The sequence below is a fragment of the Odontomachus brunneus genome, unplaced genomic scaffold, assembly GCF_010583005.1.
Source record: "Odontomachus brunneus isolate Ranch 3 - 2012 unplaced genomic scaffold, Obru_v1 Obru_scaffold_052, whole genome shotgun sequence".
NCBI classification, from domain to species: Eukaryota; Metazoa; Arthropoda; class Insecta; order Hymenoptera; family Formicidae; genus Odontomachus; species Odontomachus brunneus.
Genome location: NW_022639502.1, coordinates 1,966,558 through 1,990,366, shown reverse-complemented (window position 1 = coordinate 1,990,366; position 23,809 = coordinate 1,966,558). Strand labels below are relative to the sequence as shown.

General features: G+C 43.1%; 1 protein-coding gene across 4 annotated transcripts in view; it reads right to left on the bottom strand.

The window, feature by feature from the left end:
- Positions 1–23,809, bottom strand: part of LOC116845428 (E3 ubiquitin-protein ligase RBBP6) — a 102,744-nt gene that overhangs the window by 16,358 nt on the left and 62,577 nt on the right. For 3 of the 4 annotated variants that reach the window (XM_032818095.1, XM_032818094.1, XM_032818096.1), the window contains one exon: positions 2,933–2,994. In XM_032818095.1, coding sequence (XP_032673986.1) covers positions 2,933–2,994 — 62 coding nt within the window. Of the gene's footprint in view, positions 1–2,932; positions 2,995–11,515; positions 11,707–23,809 lie in introns of those variants that run through there. The other variant, XM_032818097.1, reaches the window with a different exon arrangement.

The following is a 23,809-nucleotide window of genomic DNA, read 5'->3' as shown; positions in this document are numbered from 1 at the left end:
TATAATCCGGATAACAATTTAAACTTTATTTATTACACCACAGATGTGTGTCTTGTACAAACAAAATACAACCTGTGGTGTGATAAATTCAAAATATAAATATAGTCTGAATTGTTATTCAAATTATATGTGTAATGAGAATTTAAAATTTAATGAGAATTTTAAATGCAATGAGAATTCGCATTTTTCGAAGTTTCAGAGGAAGCGTTGAAAGTTGCTCGACCGCGGAAATTAAAATTTTCGCGAAAACTTGGCAGAGCGATTCCGAATTCGCCCGCTTATCGATCGATCGCAAGGATACGCGTTCGCCAAAAAGCTGCGAAGTAATGCAAGCTACGTGTGAGTCTCGCCCACCCCGACAACCCCGCCGCTCTCCGTTGGACTTGGCACTCGCCCTTCTCTCTCTCCGCATGGCGCTTCCTCCACTCGCTTCTTTCGGACGCGCTCGAGATAATCTTCGTCTGGAGTGCGTTTTTCATGGACCAATCGTGACGCAGCGCGCATACATGGCTATGTTTCCTTGGAAAATCCCCCAAGGAATTGGAGGTCATTAATCCTCGTGCTAAACAACACTCCAGATGCCTGTTACGAGCGTGCTGTATTTTCTTAAATTTAATTCTGTGTATAATAAATAACGGTAATCATGGAACGGTATACATCGAACTCTAACATTGTATATATAAAGTCTATGAAAACGGTAACAAAAATAAAAATAAACACTCGATAATTGAGAAGATACGTCAATAGATACGTGAATTTGGAAGTGAATAAAGTCCTTTAACGTAGAACTGTCACTCCCTCTCCCCCCCTAATTTAATTACCCCAAGAGAGAAGAGTGTAATTGCAGAAATAATAAAATTAGAAAGGAAAGTGTGTAGCGTAATCCTTTTTACTCTTGATAGTAGCCGCGCTTCGTGAATCATATTGTACAAACGTATCATAGATGCACGGAGATAATTAACCAACTTTGCTCGCACTTTCGGTTGAAAAATATTACGTTAGATTTAATATTATTAAAAGCACCGCGCAGCAGCGCGAAACAAAAGGGAATGTTCTTAGCTGGCGCTCGGTACAAGTTAGACTGGAGGGACATTTTCGCGGGGAGGTCGGCCGGAACGAAATTGCAAAACGCGATGGCGGAGTGTCCGAGAGAGGGTTGCGAAGTCGTAATAACCACATGTCGTTACGGCCGCAACGAGATTCCATCCTCAAACGGAACGCCTGCGGGGTGTAATGTCGCCCCCGAGTCAAGCAGAGGCGAGCCGCAGGATCAAAGAGGTTCCCGCGGACTTCCGCGTGCCGTAGAACCGTTCTACGGAGTGTAACAGGATCAGCACAGACGATAGCGGAGCATGACGAGGCAACGGGGAGTTTACCCTTTCATATTTCTCGAAGGCGGTATCTAGTGGCGACATTACGCGTCTCTCTTTCTTTGCTCTTCTTTTATTCCCAAGCACTCAAAAATGTATCAGATAATGCGAATCTAGTGACATTTCATTCCGGGCGACTGATTCCAATCGACACGACATTTTACTCCGAATGGTTGATTATAATTGACACGACTCGTTTGTCCATTAATCAACCTTGGCGATGATACGATCTTTCTGTCGATATTGTTAACACTTCCGACGGCGATTTTCCGTCGAAAGCAGCTGTAAAATGTTTGCTGGCGGGGCGAATATAGATAAACAAAGAGACGCGAGTTTCCGCTAGATTAGGCTTGGCACTAGACGAGGGCGAAGAAGACATCTTTACGAATTCTGGCAGACGCGGCCGGAGTCTGACGTAATCTCCGGAAATGGACGATGCCGGGGTGGGAGACAGACGGAAAAAATGGGAGAGGGAGACAATGCGCCTGCTTTTAGCCGCTCTACAAAGTGCTCGGGAATATTATCCGATCACGATAAAAAATCTTCCTAAAAAGAGGAAACGTTCGAATATGGAGGAAGATCGATGGGCAGGAATATATTATCCTCCCCGGTCCTGATGTCCAGTCGGTTAGATATTTTTGCAAGTCTATAACCTGACTCTCCTTGTACTTGAAGTGTGTAAAACCACATGTCCAGCATGCTGGACTATTGATTAATGCGTGGGAGATTTATTTGTCTTAGCATCTTTCAGGTCTGACAGTTGGCTGCACCGCAAAGCAGAAAATATTAAAAATCTGAAAAAATATTTTTGTATCCTCTAGTGATCCCCGAAGTTAAGGAAAGCCTAATACTTTTATAAAATTCAGAAATAGTTTGCCTCAGGACTGAGGAGGTTGTTGTTTCGGTAGTAAGTTGTTACTACTGCATTAAAAGGATCCTGATAAATAGTAAAAGTAATAGATAATAAATAAAAATAATGGATAACATCAAAATTGAAATGTTATTGAAATATTACAAGTTATCCAAGTTTCTCTCTTTTCAATTGCATTTTCCAAACGATAGTTAAAATTACGTTATTAGTAATAAGAGATATTTCAAAATCGTTCTGAATAAGAATCCCGATTATGCAAGTTTATCGAAATTTACGTTTCAACGATGTTATTATCAATTTTACACGGAGAGAATATTATAATCTTCATATAAATTCTTCTCAATTTTATTATGTTTCTAATAGTGCAGGGCTGTCGCACGCGCGCGGTGAAATATGTCTTGCTAAGGAACGTGGTAAATTTCGCTGGAAATAGCAAATTTTTTAATGGCTCATTTCAGCCCCTAAATTATATAAAATGAAAGGACAGCCAATTACAGTGCAGAATAGGTCAATCTGTTTCTCGGTTACACAATTCCACAGTAATTTTTATTGCAAAATTCTCTCCGTGCACTTTGTCCAATAATATGTTATTAGCATTCAAGACGTTTCCTCTTAAACGTATTCTCCTTTGAGTAAAATGTCGAAATACATAAAAGACTGGCAAATGAAAGAAATGTCTCACGGTACTTACAATGTTCATCTCCTGCTCCTGGATCTCCTTGTACACCTCGACAATTCTCATCAGTGCGAATCCTGCAACACGAAAAGCAGACCTCGATCAGACTATGATCGCCCTCGCAGGACTCGTCGTCGCGGGATCGAACGACCAGAACTTTCGTCCTGAATTATTCAGACGCGGTTGGCGTCGCCGATACTTTAATCCAGCAGCGAGAAGGGTGCAGGGAGAAAGTGGAAAACGAGGTTGACTGGAGGGGGTGAGAAGCGCGATAGCTTAAAGCAGGACGTTACGATGCTTGCGGTCGCCCGTCTCAAGTGACTTTCCTGCCGAAAGCTCACGAAAGCTCGCCACGAAAAACAAATGCTCGCACGTCGAGCTCGATCGGCAAAGTTTCCGCGAGGAGGACGGAAACTTTTCCCGTGGAAACGTTTCCGTCCCCTCTCTCCCTCTCTCACTCTCTATTTCTTCCTCTTTTTCTCATTCTCTCCCTCGCCTCGTCCTGCTCAGTCTTCCGTTCAAGCGGATTCCGCTTTGCTACCCACGAATGAGCTTGCGGATTCCAAGTCGGCGTGAGCTCGGACGAAACTCGGTTTTGGTCGACCCGATGTGCTACGGCAAGACTACTTACAAGGAAAATACTTGCTCGCAGAAATCAGAATTGCATTAGCCGTATCGAGAGGGTTTGTCGTGAATTTCGCACAATCGTCGACACGGCGATAGAGAAGAGAGTCGCACGTCTCTCGAGGTACAATACCTCTCGAGCAAATGACGGGTCGTAATAATTGAAATTTCACGTTCTAATTAAAGAGTCGTCCTGGTGGCAACCTTTTTAACGAGGAAGATCAGTTACAACACGGCAATGGCAAAGGAGTCGCGCTCGACGAAACGCGCACAGGCTTTCCTTCGAGTAATCGCACTCGCGAACACAACGACAATACGCCGCTGAATAAACGAACAGTTACCGTAAATAATTTTTCGAACGTGTGTATCGCGTGAAACATTCCAGTGTGGAACGCTGTATATACGAGCTTGAGCGTTGAATAACTTCTCTCTCTCGTATTTTTACATCGCTCTATTTTCGCGCAAATAAAAAGAAAACATGCATTCCCCTTTCTCTCTCTCCCTCTCTCTCTTTCTCTCTCTCTCTCTCTCTCTTGCTCTCTGACCCTTTCTATCTTTCTTTCTCTGCCCCCTGCCTTTTTTTCGCAACGCGCGTAGATTTTCCGTTATGTACGTACGTTCGCATCGTTTCCGGCGTTGCGGAAAAAGCTCGTCTCGATGTAGCGCGAAAAGATATCGGCGACAGCGGTGGCGGCGGCGGCAGCTTCTCGGTCACGTGCGACAAATATCGCCTAACGCACGTGACGGCGGATAGCGTTCGACGCTATCTCCTATTTTTCCGTCGCGCCGCACCGCACCGCGCGAAGCGATATCCGCACGCCGAGCGATTTTTACTCCCGCGTGCGCCGCGAATTTTGCATTTTATCGAGCCCGGGCTCGATATCTCGGATACACCCTCGGCGGATGTATTAGTCATTCGACCGCTGCACGCGCGCTGTTTTGCACGGTGGTGGTACAGGTGCGAGGACACCGCGTTTATTCGCGCTGCCGCGTATTTCTTCGAACGTTCGCGACGTACAACCCTTATAGAGATATCACACTAAGAATCATTGATAATTACTTATTGTCCAGTATTTTTAATACTGAAAATAAGTAATTATCAATGATTCTTAGTATGATATTTCTATAAGGGAAGGTGAAATTATCGTATGGCGCCTCCTCGGGATATTCGTTGTCGATTGTTCCGCAACTTCTTTTCACTTTAGAAAATCTCAGTAAAGTAGCTCGAATTAAAATTTTGTTCAAATGATGTTCTACTCGAAATGAAACGGTTGTATGCTTTAAAAATGTTGTTCAAAAGAAATGGAACGGGCAAACAAGAGTCGAGTACTGGTGTGACAACGGATCAAATCGAAAGGAAATCAGTCAACACGATCTAGTATTTAATGCAAATGTGTGTGATAAACAGACTTGAAGGAAACGTTTCGCTCCCGACTTTGGACCATCTCCGGCGAAATGTAAACAAATATTTACAAAGTCACGTAGTCATATCAGAGTGTCAACACGTAATGATGATATAACTATGTAACTTCATAAATATTTGTTTACATTTTACTCTGAAGATGGTCCAAAGTCGACACCGAAATGTTTTCGAAGAGTTTATCATTTATTAATTTATCATGATCTGTTTATCATTTATATTAAAATTATTATATCGTGTCAATTGATCTTCTTCCGATTCGATTCACAGCAGCATTTGACTCCTATATGCTTGATCGCTTTTTTACATTTAGTGACTTTGTTTGAATATCAACAGAGCCATATCTTTAAATTGTTACATTTTATATTATTATTATTATACATGAATTATTATCACGTTGATTTCGGTCGACTGTACAAAAGTCCAGCTGACAATTGAATTACCACAGATACGGCAAATGGGAATGAATGTAATTCGCCGCGACGCGTATATTTTTTAATTCGTTCCATTGTGTGCGTGGGCTCTTCATTGGCCGCGCGCAAACGATTTATCCAATACAATTTGTTATACTTTATGCGCAACTCATTGAGACGGTGATATCGTAATGGCGATATGACTAAAATTCACTGAGATTCCTCTCGATTTTTGAATTTGCACAATTGGGAGGACGGAGGAGGCAAAATGGGAGTCGTCGGATTTTAAGCAGCTCTGTGACACTCAGAGCAGAGGAGATTAATAACCATCACGATATCCAAGTTGAAATTTTGATTCTACTTTCAACCTCACTATTCAATTCAATACTTATTTTGGTATTTTGAAGCCTATAATACAACCTATTTTGACGCTAAAGAAAGTGAAATGGGAAATTTTGGACATCATCAGAGTCAAAGTAAGAATAAATTGTATCATTAATTGTAGAATTAAACCTATTTTGCTAACTTAGCTCCTACTGCGTTGTAGAATTCAAGGTTTAACATAGGGTCAAAATTTCGACTCGGGTTCAACGTGTTAAATATTATCAGTGCATAAACTGATAATGTCCCGAATCGAAATTTTGACTCTATGTTGAACCTTGAATTCTACACCGCGGTAGGAGCTAAGATAGCAAAGTAGATTTTATTCTAATGATATAATTTACTCCTACTTTGACCCTGATAATGTCTGAAATTTACGCTTTCGCTTTCTTTAGCATCAAAGTAGGTTGTATAATAATAGGATCTTAGGAAATAAAGTAGGTTCAGTTGCGAACCTCTATAGAAGCTTTAGCTCCTACATAGAATATATGTATTTTATAGAATTCAAGGTTCAACATAAGGTCAAAATTTCGACTCGGAAATGAATGTCAATATCGTTAAAATAGGTTTCACCTAAGTTGTAGATTATATAAGTAGAGTCCTCAAACTATTTTTAAGAGCTTCAAAGTAGCGTCAAAATTTTGACAAGGTAGAGTTAAAAGTTCAAAAGAGAAGTTAATGAGTATCAATATCGTCAAAGTAGATTTTACCTAGGCTATAAACCGTCTAAGTAGGCGTAAACTATCCTTAAGAGCGTCAAAGTAGCATCAAAATTTCGACTCGGGGATATCTCTCATGCTGTCATCTCAGTTCCTCTCGGACCGTCTCGCGCTATTGCACATCCCTCATAGAAAGATATTTAAGCTACAAGAGGCCGCAACGGAAGAGAACTATACGGAGACATACTGTGAAGATACCGTAAAAAGTGTTAACGATCGCAGCTCGACGAGGGATTCACGGGTGGTTTTCGTGGTCGAAGAAGCCGGGCCGGCTGGACACCTCACGTTCATTTCCCAGGGTATCGGATATTCACGGGGATGCGTCCCTTTACGACGCCTTAAATTCCCGCCGCAACAGCGGCGGTGGAGGCCGATCCTCCGAGGAGGATCTCGCGGATGAGAGCTTCCAGTGTTTCAACACGGAACATCCAACGTCGGTCCGACATGACACGCGTCGGTGGCGAAAATATATTTTATTGAAAATTGTTTATTAAACGACAGTTATATAATAAATCGACGTCCTGTTGCAGGATCTGCGTGCACGATATGACGTTTTTACGACGCCCTTTTGCTTGTTGCGCGGAACCACACTCGGCCGAGCTTCGCTGTGTTTTATTAATCACGCGCTGGAAAGACAATATCACGTTAAATATTGAGAGCGCGCCGGACGGTGTGTATTTTTTGCTCCCTCGGAAAATTGCCCCCAATCTATATGAATCGCTATCCGCTATCCGCTATCGAGGTTTCTTACACGCGGAAATGTTCTCTAGATAAACTTCCGAGACGACGCAAGTTTCGTCTATACCGCCGCCACCGCCGCCGCCCCCGCGATGATGGACCGCTTTTTTCCGCCAAGTCACGCGCGCCCGTTTTACGGCTCTCGTCGCCGCCGGTGAGTTTCGGAATAAATAATTTTACGGCGCATTCGCGGCCGTCGTCGTCGTCGGCATCGCTCGCGCGGAAGACCCGCTTTCCCCGCAAGGTTCTGAACGCACATAAAGCGGGGCAAAAGCCTTTACTTGGGAAAGGGAATCCCCGAATTTAGTGCTCGCTGGAAACCTTCGTATTTGCACACTGATATTCTCCCCGGCGAAGTAACCTTTTTTGTCGTCGATAATAGGATAGGATCAGAGACATCAGCATTTTGCGCGAGAATCGACTCGAGAATAATTTTTGCGAGGCTGCTGCACAGCTCGACTGGTGCCGAGTGAATTCTTCCTCCGCGGTAGTTCGATTGGCGAATCCTAAATTTCATAAAGCTGTACATTCCCGAGTCACGAACGTCACAGTTCGTTAAAGCTAACGATACGAAAATCTCGTCGATCTAACGACGTCCAAGGGTTGCTTGTCCGTAGCGGATCTCGTTGATTCTACTAATTTTCCTCTGCCCTGGATGTCACAGCTGCTTAAAACCCGACGACCCATCCTCCTCCAGATCGCGTAAATTCGAAAATCGAGAGGAGCCCCGGTGAATTTTCGTCCTACCCTCGCGATTGCGCAGCAAAATAGATCTCCATTTCGCACGCCCGGCGGCGGGGAGCTGAAACGAACGTCGAGGTCACGTGCAGCTGCAGCGACAGCTATTACCCGGTCCTTAAATGAAAGAGTAAGGACGGCAGACAACGTAGACAAAGGGTGCGCCCGTCGTACCATACAATATCGTAATCCCGCCGCACGAGGAAGCCTGCCCGAAGCTCCGGAGGATTCCGTTTATACGTATACACACCCGCGCGGTATATACGCGGGTTAGCTCCCGTGGAAAATATGGTCGCGGGAGCATTCTCGCCGGGATCCGCGGAATATAAATGTCACTAGCAAATCCACGCGGATTCTAAACGCCGCGCGCGCGCGGATACGCGAATTCATAGATTCCCTAAATGCGACGGGGATCTCCGTCGGGACGCGCGTATTCCTGATACACACATACAAAAACACACACGCAGGAAAATCCTTAGATTCGTGCATCTCGAACGTTAGCGCACGTCAGGATACACGAAAATTCACGGTGCCGAGAGCCGAGGAAAATGCCGAGGGTATAGGCCGGCATTATCACGGATGGTAGCTTCTTACGCTCGTTACGAGATAGATCCCGGCATAGATCCACGCGATTCCGTACGGATACATCGCAGTCGAAGCTGCTCGAAGCTTTTCCACGTGACTTCGCCCATCGACCGTTCTCCGCCCCTCCCTCGTCACCGTGCTGGCCGGATTTTCCGCGGCCGCCATCGGATCCGTTGTTCCTGTTTACGTTAAGCGTTAAACCCCCATGCGACGAGCATTAGCTCTCGCTGCCACCGAAGCCGCACGCTTACGAGGGCCTAAAGCTCCGCAGTAAGCGTCGTTACGCCCCGTTATACCGCGCGCACTCCACCAACACACCACCCATCGCGTAGCACGCGTCGGGGGTGCGAGGCGACGCCCGGACGACGTCACGGCGCACCGCGCGATATACGTGACTCCCAAGTTGTGTGTGTCGCGGTGAGATAACTCGAGACCCCAAGGATACAATCGTGGAGCGAAAACGCGCAGATAAAAATTGCAGAATTACTGACAGCAGGGAAACATGGAAGGGACTTGTTGCGACCGACGACATGCTCGATGCGAGTGCCCGAGTCGAAATTATAATCCTACTTTGGACTTCAGTACTCCCTTTAACGTGTACTTTGGCACTCTGAAGCTTCTATCAAACTGTTTTGTTCCTATTTAACCTGCTAAATGTGCTGAGAGGTTCTCTTTCGAATCTACAAGTGGGATTTGGTACGTCTCTTGCGATTTAGAGACGCTAAGTAGGGTTTTAGTTTTCAAATAGATCGAACATATACTGAGATTCTTTAGAATATACATTGAAAAAAAATATTTGAAAATTTCTTTGTGAGTTATAAAGTTTGTGTCAGTGAAATAAAATTTATTATTGTGAAAAATTAACTTTTATTTCTCGTAAATAAATCTTTAGGTATTCTATTCTCAATGTACAGATGTGAGAAAATGTGAAAAAGTCGGAAGTAGGACTAAAATTTCAACTTTGCGAGATACTGGAAAATGAACGCAAAGTCTGTAGAAATGTTGCAAATAGAAAATACGTATCTCTTGTCCCCTTAGAATTACAATATGAGATGATCGAAGATACACAGTGTTGCGTAGCGCCCATTCTTATTGGCAAAAATCGGCATTTAAAATAACAAAAAGACCTTACAAAAGTAAAAAATACGCCAAGTATATAAAGACAGGTACAGTTGTATCTAACAAAAAGCTTCTTACAAAAATCTAACAAAAACTCTAAAAATCTCCATAAAATATTCATAAAAACAATATAAAAAAAACCTAACAAAAAATTTGTGTAAAAAACTAAAAATAACAAAGCAAAAATGATATATGTATGAATTAAAAAAAAACAGTAGTTTTAAAAATTAACTTTGTTAAAAAATAGATGAGATCAATATCAAAAATAGATGAGATCAATATCAATACAATTAACCAAGTACATAATTGTATATTATTAATATTTTGTGAAAGTGATCGATATTTAAAATCTATTCAAGATATCGATATATATATATATATATATATATATATATATATAAAATTTTACATACGTAAATTATAAGTAGTGTTCTCCCTTTTATTTGTTTTTATATGTTCTCCTATTTATGCGTTTTGTCATATTTCAAATACTGTGTTTTGGTTTGCAAGAAGAAAAATTTTCTGTGTTACCTTTCATAAAATGGTTGTTTTCCATGAAAAGAGATTCTTCACAACACTGCGACGCGCGGGAGAGGAACCGTCGAAAATAAATAGCTAATCACGACAGCTCGCGGAAGCTCCAATTATTACAGGCAAACAAATCAAGTTTGCGAAATAGCAGCGAAGCGCGACTCCGACACGGAACGAATGTAACTGCGGAGAAAGAATGTACAGATAAAAGTTGCAGAATTGCCAACAGTCAAAGGAGATACAGGGAATTGTTGCGATACACGACGCATTCGATATGTGTAAGAAAATACTGAAAAATAAATGCGCAATGTCTGCAGAATCGTTACAAATAGAATGCGTTATCTCTTGCTCCCTTTGAACAATTCGGGATGATTGAACACTAGACGCGAGGGAGAAGCCAATATTGCCGAAAATAAATAGCTAATCGACATGCGGGAGTAAACGTTTTAGGATTGCTACAGATAAACAAACCAAGTTCGCGAAATCACAGCGATCATCGGCTCTTGCCGACGCCGTTCACTGATGGCGGTATCTCAGTTTTGAAGATTAGGGGCTTGTTCTTTTCAGCTAAACTAGTGTTACATTAAAATTTTGTTCCTGTTCCCTTGTTATATGCACAGAGTTACATACGCACGGATTGTAGACGCTGTGAGAAAGCATTAGGGAAAATATGATTGCCGTAACAAAAGATTAATGTTATTTTTCAGTCATGCATACAAAAAGATTGCGGAGACCATAGTACTCTGAAAGTAGTACACTAATGGCCTTTTTTGCTGCTTGTCCATACATGTTCAAACGAAATTCTCAATACTGTATAGTGCAACCAAGTCCTACGTATCTCTCAACAATAGTATTCGTTCTGCAGACCACAAGAAAGAAAAAAATATTTTTGCATTCTGAAGCTTCTATCAACCTGTTTTGTTCCTATTTAACCTGCTAAATGTGCTGAGAGGTTCTCTTTCGAATCTACAAGTGGGATTTGGTACGTCTCTTGCGACAATATTTTTTTGGTTGAGGCAACGATATATGAGAACATACCAATTGAACGTTATCATAAGAACTGTGGGGATATATAGACAAGCACATCTATAATAGCAACAACAGTAATGCTTAATGCAACACGTATTTAACTTGAATTCACATAATCTTCTTCTAGCTGCAGAAAATGTGGTTGTAGCAACAGTTTTTTCTGCGTCCTCACTTCACTCTAAAGGTACGAAGTGCAAATCAGCAAAGAGAACAGACCTGAGAATCCACAGCAAGTGAACGTGTTCTGCTGTTCAGTTCAGGTATTAGACGTGTGATTACTGTGGTTCAATATCCAATATACCTGGCCGAGCCGGAAGGATCCCAACGAAGCGCAGCACATAGCCGCCCAGTAGTCCAAGATAATGCGTCTTAAACAGTAACCCAAGAACATCGCGACGAGTTTCGTGATTGTAACGCGATCGCATTAGGCGACCGTATCTGCCCGACGACGCGAAATTCCCAATGACGTGAGGGCCGAGCGAGCTCCACGAGCGACGAGCTCTTCGCCACCCTTCAATCTCGGCGTTAATGCATCCAGCCAGCTATGATAGGGCGAGGCGGTGCGCGCGATACTCTCTCTCCCCCGCTTTCTATCTCTCTCTCTCTCTCTCTCCCTCTCTCAGCTCTTGTACGGGGCTTCTCTCTTGTTACACAATGGGAAGCCTCGCGTTACAAGTGTAAACGGGAGCCGCCGACGCCTGAAATACTACGAAGCTGCGAAGCCTCCCCGCGCCCTTTCTACCCCAGCCGCCGCCCGCGTGGAGGGTGTAAGTACACGCAAACGTGCGAAAGCCCTTTAAGGGCAGACGCCTTTAGAGACGCCGCTCGTTCAGCTGTCGGCTGCTAGCCGAAATATCCTCTCGCTCGACGTGAAGAGGGAAATTTCGAAACATCAGTCGCCGGCAAGTCTCTGCCCCGCGATGGTTTCTTTTCTCGTCTTTTTCTACCGAATTTACGTGCAGCGTGAGAATATTGATCTCTTCCTTAGTCAGTGATACTCTAGAGAAATCTGGTATTTTTGCGACCAATGGTGATTGTTTGCAGTTTCAGCTGTGAAGATATTTCTCTTGGAAGAGCTGAATGCTAATAAGAAGTTTAATCGCAACACTGGTCGCGTCGAAAATTCAGATTTTCTTCTAGATCGTCAATGTCTAAGAGAATGTGAATAATTGTGAATATTTCACCCTATTCGGTTTTGTACATTTCAATTGAAACTCGGTCGTTAGTCATGCCGTCATGGTCGCTAATAATAATGAAAAATAATGATAATGATGTCACTACGATTCGGAAATTTTTCCAGGAAGTGGACAAATTTCAAAGCTTTGATGTCAAGAGCTTATATAGTTTTTACAAAAAGCGCGATATACGGAATAACATCCCCTATCATCCCTATTCGTCAGGATCCTTCCTCATATCCTCTCTCACGGGCTTTCAAATTTGCGGCTTATTGAATCCCCGGGTTGTTAGATCCCAAGCTTATTAGGGCCTCTTATGAAGTCTCTCTGCACCGCAACGGGATTTTGTCCCGTCAGCGGTGTATTTAGGTATATTTAAAACGCCCACCCTCGCGTCGAGTTTGGGATACGACAGGTGGGGGAAGCGGGAAACGGTGAGCGGTAAGCAACGTACAAATCGTTCGGGGTGTATTCGACCGGTGGAGTCAAACAGAATGCAGGATTTTGCATCGACGAGGGTACGGATGGCCCGGGGTTGCGGATGCTAATATTGAATCGGCCGAGGTAAACAGGGGGTTGTTTTCGATTTCGTCGATTCGCGGTACATTCAGCTGGATGATTTTTCCGGTCGGCTTATAATATAGACGAGTTCGATCTTTTCGAAAACATCGCGATGAAAACAGTCGCGTGCGACCAAATATACAGCGTCTCGCGGAATAAAGAGAAATTTTAATAAAATAGAATCTTTAGTGAAAAAAAGGAATCAAGAGAGAGAGAGAGAGAGAGACGTACAGACAGATAGAGAGAGAGGTAGAGAGAGATTTCCCCAGTCGGATTTTTCTTTCGTTTCACGATTACAAATTAAAACGTTAATTAACACTCAAAGGTTTCATATATGTGCAGATCGTAACCGATAATTTATCTCAATTATCATTATTCGATAAAGGATTACGAGTTTCAAATGTGCTTTAGAAAAATAGTCAATTACTGCGCCTGAAAGAGATAACTCGGTAATTAACAAAATAACTGGATTTATCCATTCGCCCGAGTTCAGCGTGAGTGCAATACCGTGGCCTGATTTTCCTTTTCGGCGAGACGTTATTATTAGTCGCGGTTATTGCGCCGCCGTTGAACAGCTAATTAGTCGAAACGAGGGCGTAGCCGAGATAATGAAATTAATTAACTTTCGATGATCACGCGACGATTGAATCGCGCGGCGCTTAATTGGCGCCTCTTCTCAGCGCGTTTTACGCCGGGGCTTTTGTTTATTCACTATGCTAAACGACGTTCATTATTAAACGTATGCGCGACTAAACGACGGTGACCTGCAACGTTCCTACCTTACGCGTGCAACAACAGCGACAAATTTACAAAATAACAGCACAACAACTACGGCGATAGCAACAGCAGCAATGGCAGCAACGGTGGTACACCACGCCGTGTACCCCGCATTCGATTAAAGCGGATTAAATCGCAGCGCAAACTGGATTATCGCATTGCCTCGCTAATTAATGATAATCGCTATCCGATCCATAATTTGCATAAGTTACAACGATAACAGATTCTTATCGTTCCGCGTGTAAACGCCGTATTCACGGGGGATAGAATCCGTCTGACTGTAATTCGTCATGTGCAACTCGTCGATTTGCTGCCGAGTTCTTTCTTTATGCGGGAATTAAACGCAAAATTTACACCGCGCCGAGTAAGCTTGGCGTAAGTTGTGGAGTAAGAATCCCGAGTCGAAATTTTGACTCTATGTTAAACCTTGAATTCTATACCGCGGTAGGAGCTAAGATAGCAAAGTAGGTTTTATTCTAATGATATAATTTACTCCTACTTTAACCCTAATAATGTTTCCGCTTTCGCTTTCTTTAGCGTCAAAGTAGGTTGTATAATAGTAGGATCTGAGGAAGCAAAGTAAGTTTAGTTGCAAACCTCTATTGAAGCTTTAGCTTCTATATAGAATATATATATATATATATATATATATATATATATATATATATATATATATAATAGAAATATTTAAAAAATTTAATAAATAACGAAACAGAAACATCAAATAGCATACAAAATATACATTTTATTTGTTGCGTATAATTCAGACATCATCAGGGTCAAAATAGGAGTAAATTATATCATTAGAATTAAACCTACTTTGCTATTTTAGTTCCTACTACGATGTAGAATTCAAGGTTCAACATAGGGTCAAAATTTCGACTCGGAAATGAGTGTCAATATCATTAAAATAGGTTTCATCTAGGTTGTAGATTATCTAAGTAGGCTCAAACTATCTTTAAGAGCGTCAAAGTAGCGTCAAAATTTTGACAAAATAGCGTTAAAGGTTCAAAAGAGAAGTTAATGAGTATCAATATCGTTAAAGTAGGTTTTACCTAAGCTATAAACAATCTAAGTAGGCGCAAAATATCCTTAAGAGCGTCAAAGTAGCATCAAAATTTCGACTCGGGAAGTGGATTATGTTTATTTCCTTTTTCTCTTTCTGCGCGTATTGTAGACGAGCCCTCAGATATTATGCGACTCAGAGTTCGGCCGATAAATTCAAGGGTCCCTCGCGTTTCATATTAATGGCATCCAGACATCTACGTTAATATTCGGGGCACCGTAAATCTCCGAATATTTCAAGACGTCGCGCGGTAATACTCATTTGATTTAGAAAAATTGGATCCAGACGTCGTTTCCGGTGCGGCCGGCAGCGCCAGTTTCCGGAATACTTCGCGATCGTAACGCGCTTACGGCCGCGTGCGTCTGTATGCGGACATATATGCGGGCAATAAATTCCGCCCGTTCGGGAGTGCGCCATAATTTCTTCGCCCACTACTTCTCTTACATGATACGACATTGCCGTTTGCGAAACCACGGTGTATTCTAAAATGAGGGGGGAGAGATGGGGGAATACCGCGAAATTAATTCGCTCATTAATTCGATCGGCTTTTAGCTGAGATATGTCTCCGACATAAATTGTCAGACGGATTATCTGAGGATTCCCAAGAATATATTAATATTTTTAAAAACTGGAAATCTTCGTCGACGAGATTTGCAGCGAGACAAAAGTTCGAAGAGGTAATGATGATCTAAAAGATATTTTTGCATTTTATAACAAAAAATATATCATTCTTAGCGGAAGAATTTTTTATCATCTCAAGAGAATTTTTTTGAAAACAAAAAGAAAAGATTCTAAAATGTAAATTTAAAGAATTCCAGTCACAAAGTTCTATTTCCTTTGAAAATTTCGGCCGAAAGAGTACTCCTCTTCTAAAGAAGTAGACTATCAATTGGAAATCTACTAGACACCATTGCAACATTTTTGAATGAGAAAGAATATGTTTATTTAAAGCAAATCATGCCCTCTTACTAGAAGAAATTTTCATTAAGACTAAAACCTATACTGTAGACAAAAAACGAAATTCCTCTAATTTTTCAAGAATATTATATTTAGAATATTCTTCTCTTGATTTTAAAAGAATCCTCTCGAGTCATTTACAAGATCCCACTAAGAGTGAGATTATATTGTTTTTGGCGTGTAATGAATAATTTTGGATTATTCAGATGCAATGAAAGGATTGCACTACTTTATGTCGACATTTAGTGAAGTAACGTATACGAGGAATCGCTGAAGATTGTAGAACGGCGCATACATTATTTCGCAATATTATAATGACATTAAAATACGATCATTCATTTTTACCCGAATAATCCAGAGTTACATATTACACAGGAAAATCCTCTTGAGACCATATATAAGAGGGATTACGCCGAGAATGAAGTTATATTTTTTTAGTGTATCCTCGTGTCTGCATCTTGAAAGCCTTGAATCACTGAAATATGCGCTCCGGAGCACCGGGATAACTCGGATTCTCAATCGGTTCCTTCAAGTCATTAGCCGCTTCGATCGTTGGATCCTCGTTAGAATTGTCTTAACGATGTTCCTTAACCGGTAATAATCCACCGTAATGTAATTCGACCACGTGACGGCGCAATCCCACGTTAATTAGTTCGAGATGGCCGAGCCAGCTGAAAACTGTTTGTCTTGGCCCTTCTTGCTGGGGTGGGTCAGGATGTTGTCCCAGCCTAACCCCATCCGGAATCCCTTCCTTCCGCTTCACCCCGTTCTCTCTACCACCCGCCTCTCGTTAAATTCCGCAGAACGAGACGCTCAAACTGGTTAAGGCAGAGGGGATGCAACCGCTACCGACTAAACCGAGGGTGCTCCAATTTGTCTTAATTTTTCGCGCGCGCACCGCTGACATCCCCAATTATTCCGCAGTTATTTTCCCGAAGCCTGTTAGGGGGATGCGGACGGATATATATCCCGCGATGAAGCGGATGTAAAAAAGTGCAACGTAAATTTTTACGAACAAAGTAAACCTGACAGCTTCGCAAATCTGTTTGTATTACGATGAAAAATGGTTCTATTCAATCAACATTTTTGCAAACGAAATCATTGGATCTCTCTGGAATTAATGAACTTTAACGATAGCCAACCGAGAAGACCGATTACTGTCCGAAAATTTGTTCGCTCGAGAGCTTACGTCCCTCCATTGCGAAATACACGGAAAAAAACGGCTTGGTCAGATTAACTAAATGTCTGGTGAAATACAAACAAACCAAAGAATTGTGGTTAAAGTTATCAGAACTCTGTTCAAGTTGATAATATTTCGATTAACCAAACAAGATTTCTGATTAACCAGAAATCTTATTAACGTGAAGAGAATTTCTGTAACTTCAACTGCAATTCTGCTTCGTTCATATATGCCACCACAGACATTTGCTTAATCCAACCAATTTTTTTCCCGTGTACCATCATATTGGCAAAGTTTCAAAGGTGCAAGGACGAACCGAGACACAGCGGATTAATATCGTCTGCGTTGATCGCTCTTGCAATCGTCGGCGCGCGAGACTCTCGTCCCGCGATCTTTTTTCCTCGAGGGTAGAAAGCGGGAGATCCCAGGGCGCCTTTGATCAGAAGACGCGCGCCAAAGAATACGCGAAATATGCTGTAAAATGGCAGCGGGTGACGGCGATCTTCCCAAGTCGGCGAAATCGAGCCGCGGGGAGGTTTCAGTATTCCGAAAGAGTAACGACTCGTGTCAGGGGAGTTGCTGGCGGGCGCGGAGGGCGGCGGCGAAACGCGTAAGGTGGATTCGGGGGATATTCGCGAGATAGAGCTGTCAAGAAGAGGGATGAAGTAGGCGCGTGCCGTCCTCGTACATCTCCTTGTTTCGTTATTCCGGGACTCGGGATAATACAGACTATGTCCGGAGATCAACATACTATCCGAGACTGATCTCGCCAATTCGTGAAATAAATATGCGTGCCTGCGAGAGAACGCAAGTTCAGAAGCTCACTTTCGCGGGCGAGACCGACAAAGTATCACCGACTCGCGCTTTCCAGATAAGTCAAACGAATGGATACGGCGAAGAGTGCAGTCGGATTGAAATTTGTGCGCGAAATATCGCGCGGAGCCTCATTTTTTCCATTAAAGGTACGAAGTTGCGTATGCAAATTACAACGATTCTCATATCGCGAGCATTATCGCGTCGATGCATCCTCTTCACGAATGCTTCGTATAGAAATGTTTCAACTCACTGCGCCGTGTAACTCGCGAATTTCGTTCTCAATCAATTGTGAAGTCGTATTCGGGTAAAAATTGTAAATAAACGACTTATATATCGGTGTTTAAATCGCACCGTTCCGCGCAGGTTTGACGTAAGCAATCTCACCCGCGATAGCAACTGTTCTCTGACGCGCTGGCGAATCGCATCCGACTGTTGCACCATGCGCGTCTCGAAATAAATAAACGCTCGTCGATCTCGTTTTTCTCATCCGTGGAGGATCCCGGCGCGGGAGGCGGGGGAAACGCGCCGCGGTATATCGTGGATTACAAGGGAAACCATCTGCTCGGTGATAAAAACATCCGCGGCACGGCGGCGAGAAAAGCTTACTTTCCGAAACGAGATAGGGGCTACGGCAAGAGTGGCGGAGAGGAGGAGTTGGTGGCGGAGGTGGCGCACGTGGGGAGATGGCGGTGGTAAGAAGATGGGTCGCACTTCGGAATTTAATCTAAAGTAGAATCGCACTCCCCCGAGTAAAGCTCGCTTACACTTTATTTTATTTCGCTTTATACGTTTTCGCGTGCCTCGAATGGCGGCGTTCCTCAAGGCCGTTACGATCCGCGGATCCCTTAGCACCTCCCGGACCCTCCGGATTTCGGATCTCACGCGCACGCCGAACACTCTTTCAGGGGCTTAACGTTCGGCAAGGATTTCTCAGTTCGATGTAATTTAATAAGATCATAAGTACGAACAGATGTTCGCATTAAGGGCGTGGTTCTTTGAAGTTTAGGGCGCCATTGAAATTTTAAATCCATGGAATTGTAGATCCTTGATACTTCAGAGGCTTTCTCTCGAGTATCCGAGATTCGCGAAGCTTCAGGTTCCTCAAACTTATCGAATCTCTTTTGGAAATATGAATATGAATGTAAGGGAAATTAGAATTCTCGGAACCTCTCATATACCCGTGAAATATTAGATTCAGAGGGATCAGACCTTTCTGGTCTCCAAAAGCTTCCTCTCGAAAGCTGAGGTCTCCAAGTAGGGAGAATTAGACATTCGAATAATTAAATGCGAGAAATCGCGCTGTTCTACTCGCGCAATTAAATACGCGGAATTATTCTCATTACGAGTTTTCGAAACGCGCGGAATTCCGCCAGCAAGGAATTTTCACAGGAAGGTTTCGTATTCGAGGCCAATAAATCTTTCGGTAAGGCAGGGGGAAGGGGAGACGGGTCGTGGGGGTTACGGGCTAAGATCGATCGATCGTCAAAGTGCGGGGACGTGTACGTCGCCTCGAATATTCTCGCATGAATAGTCGTTTCGTCGTGAGCATCTCGAAGAGATGAAAGAAACCTTGCTGGAGAATTAAGCGAGACGAGCGCTTCGCGAATCTTTCGTGGAAATGTGGAGAGGAGATTTGACCACCTCCCATTGGATCATATATTACAAAAGTGTACGCGATATACCGGAGTGTCAAGAAGAATTCTAACATATATGGTACTTTTCTTGCATGATATATGTGCGATATTCTACATAAAAAATTAGAATACCAATAAAAATTTCGATATAGTCATGACGTAACTTGATGGATACTTAAACCGAGCGTTGCGTGCGTTTTTTGAAAATATGTTTCGTTAAATATATTCAATGTGCAAGCATTTATTATCGCGCGACTTTTTTTTCTGCTGAAAGATGGAGAGCATGACCGATCCACGTCGTGCAAACACCAATCTTCGACACCCGCTTTAAAGCGAGATCAAATGCAATCGGAACATTATTGGCAGCGCACACTCGTTTCGCAGAGCAAATTAAAGTAAGTCCGATTAAAACGCGAGGTTCGCGCCCTGCCGGAAATGACGCGACCGTTCGCGAATAGGAATCCGCTCGTGGCGCGCGTAATTACATCTACCGGTGTTTGAAACCCCGCGCCGAGTTCCGACAGTCCGCAATTCGATAAAAACTCCAAGTTGTAACAAGCCATAACTCAAAAGCCCGGAGCTGTAAGAGCCGCAAGTTTCGGAATTAAAAGTTTCGCGGACTTAGTATTATGAAAATCAAGCGGCACTGCAGAATCTGGGTCTCGAGTTCCAAGGATCCGGAAAATCATAGTTCCAAAGCTTCGATGACTTGTGTTGAAGAGGTTTAAAACACCTCGAAGCGCAAAGCTAAAAAAAACACTTCCACGTTCCATATATTCGATCTCGCAAGGCTGCAAAATTGCAACGTTTCAATGTCGCGGGAATCCCGAGAACTCGAACGTCACAAAATCTAAAGTGTATGAGACACTTTCAAGATAAGAAAGTACCAATGTCATTAATAACACTGATATCTAACTCTGGACATTCTTATTTTGGTCTTTAAATACAAATATTCAAATTTTCAATATAGAATATATATAAATTAATAACAACAATAGTAAGGACAATAAGAGCCAAAAATGCAGATTTTAAGCGCCAACAGTTACATAAATCAACCAAGACTTTATTTTATGATTTGCCGACCTCGAAAGGTAAATAAATTTATTTGTAACTGTTAGCGCTTAAAACCTACATTTTTGGCTCTTATTGTCCTTACTATTGTTGTTATTAATTTGAATTTCCCAGAGCCGGTTATAGTTTATTATTAAAAAAAATATATACATATATATATTTACTTATACAATATTTATATAAAAAGAAAAAAATATATATATTCTACATTATTAATTACAATTTAAAAATACTCGTATTTAAAAATCAAAACAATAAATATGTCCAGAGTTAAATACCTGTGTTGCTAGCGTTTAGATACCGGTACTTTTATCTTATCGCCTGCAAGTTCGAAATTTGCCAGCGGCTCGACGTTCAGAGACGTTTTAGGAATCCAGACTGCGACTGTCGGCGGAAGGACGATCGCGACTCGCACGCCGGAATTGTCAGACTCGAGATAACGCGACTGCATTTAGCGTTGAACGCGAGTTGCTTTTGCTGGCTTAGAGGTTCGCGGTTCTACTTAAGGCACAAAGAGCTCGCGCCCGTCCGGAATGAATAAAGACGTCGGGCTTTCGCGAGGACGAGCGAAAACAGTCGTAATTGGCCTCTCGGTTCGGATAAATGCGTCTGCGAGAGGGGTGGTCTAGGAGATGCGGCACAAGAGAGAGGGAGGCAGACCAGGCAAAGTGGCGAATCCGGGTGAATCGCTAAATTAAATGACATCCTTTTATTACCCTTCTCATTTTCTTCTTGCGCTCCCCTCCCCGCTGTCCGTCGTCGACTTCTTCGTCTTTCCGTCTTCGCTTTAAGCGAACTCGTAACTCCCGTCGTTAGATCTTCAGCTCGGCTTGGCGCCGTCATGCAAATACGAGCAATTTAATAACGCCGCCGAGATATCGCGTGCACCGTTACAAAGTAAACATCCCCGCTGCAGCGCAGCATCCCTCGCTACGGTGACGGTATTTACGTAGCACATCCCGTCATTCTTCGCCTTTCCAATTAGACGTACAATTTATTTCGGCCACCGTGGGACCCCGAGAAGCTGCAACTCCCCGCGCGAGTCGTGGTTCAATATTAGCGGCAGTTACACAGCGCTACGAATTCGCGGAAAGTGGGGCTTTAAATATGAAAACGTTACGGCACGCCTGAATAATGAAAGGAGCCATAAACATCGCGCAGGGTCAAAGTATAGAAAAAAAGAAACAATCGAACACGGAAAGGGGTGTGGCGCGATGCATATTTATGGGAGGATAGAACATCGAAAGAGAGAGAGAAACACTTCCTCTCTCTTTCTCTCTCTCTCTCCCTCTCTTTCTTCCGCGAACTCGCAGAAGCTTAAAGTTTCGCAGAATTTAAAGTCTGTGGAGATTCGTGGTATCGGGAATTTAAAGTTTCACGAATTTGTAGCGCCATTTTTCGAAAGTTCCGGCAACATCAGGAACAACATCCGGACCACATCCGGACACATTAGGAACATCCGGAACAACATCCGGACACATCGAAGCATCAAAGCGTCCTTCCAGGGGAGCGATGGAAATATGCGATACCGCAGCGTCCGATATTTTTTTCAATAGAGTAAGAATTTAGCTAATTTAAGGATTCGTCATATTAGGCTTGACAGCAGCGTGAAACGAGCTGCAATCTGTCGTTTTCGAATGTTTGTCCACGAGGTTGTCCTCCGAGGTGATCCCCGTGGCGCCGCAGCTTTGAGTGTAAAGTTCAAAATATACGAAACCGCGTATTTTTAAAGCATCCCGCGTATTTTTAAAGCATCCCGCGGGATAGGCGAGGGGTGCATAGACTAACATTTGCATTTTTGTATGTCACTTCCACGGAAAGGAACACGCGATACGGTGGCGGGATCATGTTCGTAGATGCGCGCGAGTCTCGTCGAGTCGAGTTACGAAACAAAAGGGGTGTCGGTCGCGACGACGACGACGACGACGATGACGACAACGATGGGGGTTGCGAGGCTCTCTACGAGCGTTGACTGCAGCGCGTAGATATAAAGCGGCGCGGGGAGTGTCACGGGAATCTTCGAGTGCATTTCCATTTCAAATGCGTTGATACGACGAGCCCGCTCGCTCGCTCGCTCGCTCCCTCACATCTTCGCTCGTTTCTCTCGCCGAGCTTGCGAAACACGATGCAATCTCGCGTAATGAAACGCTTCCCCGCGCCGCCCGCGTAGAGAGAACACTTGCACCGGATACTCGGAGAGCACAAGGACGTTTCCGGCTTTGATTAGGACTCGAGCCAGCGTCTTCTCTCTTCGCCTCCGCCGTTTAACCCTTTACCACGGGCGATGTCGACTTTGTGCGACGATTATCGAAGGACGCCGAGAGGCTGTACACGATGCACGTCGCGAGGAAAAAGTGAAATCCGCTCAGGTATCGCGATTACGAGTCATTTAAGGCTGGAGTTGCCTTCGCTCATTTACAGAAATTCGTCGGTCGAGTATTACGAGCAACTGTTGATACTAAGTATAAGCGACAAACATTATAGTTTGTGACATTACAGTCTGTGGCAAAATTATTATACTTTAAATTTGTTCATTAATTTTCTATTTAAAAGAAAGTAATTGGGGAGGTTGTGCGTAAGTCCCAATTATGGCTCAGCAAATATCTCGCGCCCGTGTAACGAATTATACGATATTTAATTTCATATTATTAATGTCCATATTTACATTTATTTTATTTTGTATAGAATAACGTACAATCGCACACAATCTACCTAATTTTGCAAATCTAAATAGTCAATCAGCCCAAATGACATTCTGGATTTTTTCTCAAATATCGATGCTTATGAATGTAGCCTTAGAATACAATTATAATATAATAAAAGAACTGAAGAGAATATAAAAGAATTTTGCCCGTGTTTTAATCATAACGTATTCTTTTAATGCGTTAGTGAATCAAGCTTGAACCGGAATTAGACCCATAATGGGGATTGTCGCCTTCAATACTCAGCGAAGCGAATGAATCGCACGGAATTGTAACTTCGATCGTGTCGAAGGCATCGAATTCCTCAGTCCGAAAATCCGCAAGACGGAGTCGCGATTCGCACAAAACCTTCTTTACAATCTCCCAGGAAATATGCGCCGGATGACGTTGTCGCGATTCGCACGATAACGCAATATGGGCCCGATGGCGTTCGTTATAATTTATATTCGCGGCTCAGTCCTTTTTAACGGTTTCTTATCGCGCGATGGCGTTAACAAAAGCACTCGTTAAAGTGATTAACGACGATGAGATTGCACGCGGAGGGAAAAGGGGGAAGCCGCGATACAACCACGAACGCCATTACCGGGCTTTATTAATTGCCATCGTCGTGTAATTTGCTCGGCTATGGTATGCTACACGAGGGGGTGGGCCGCGGA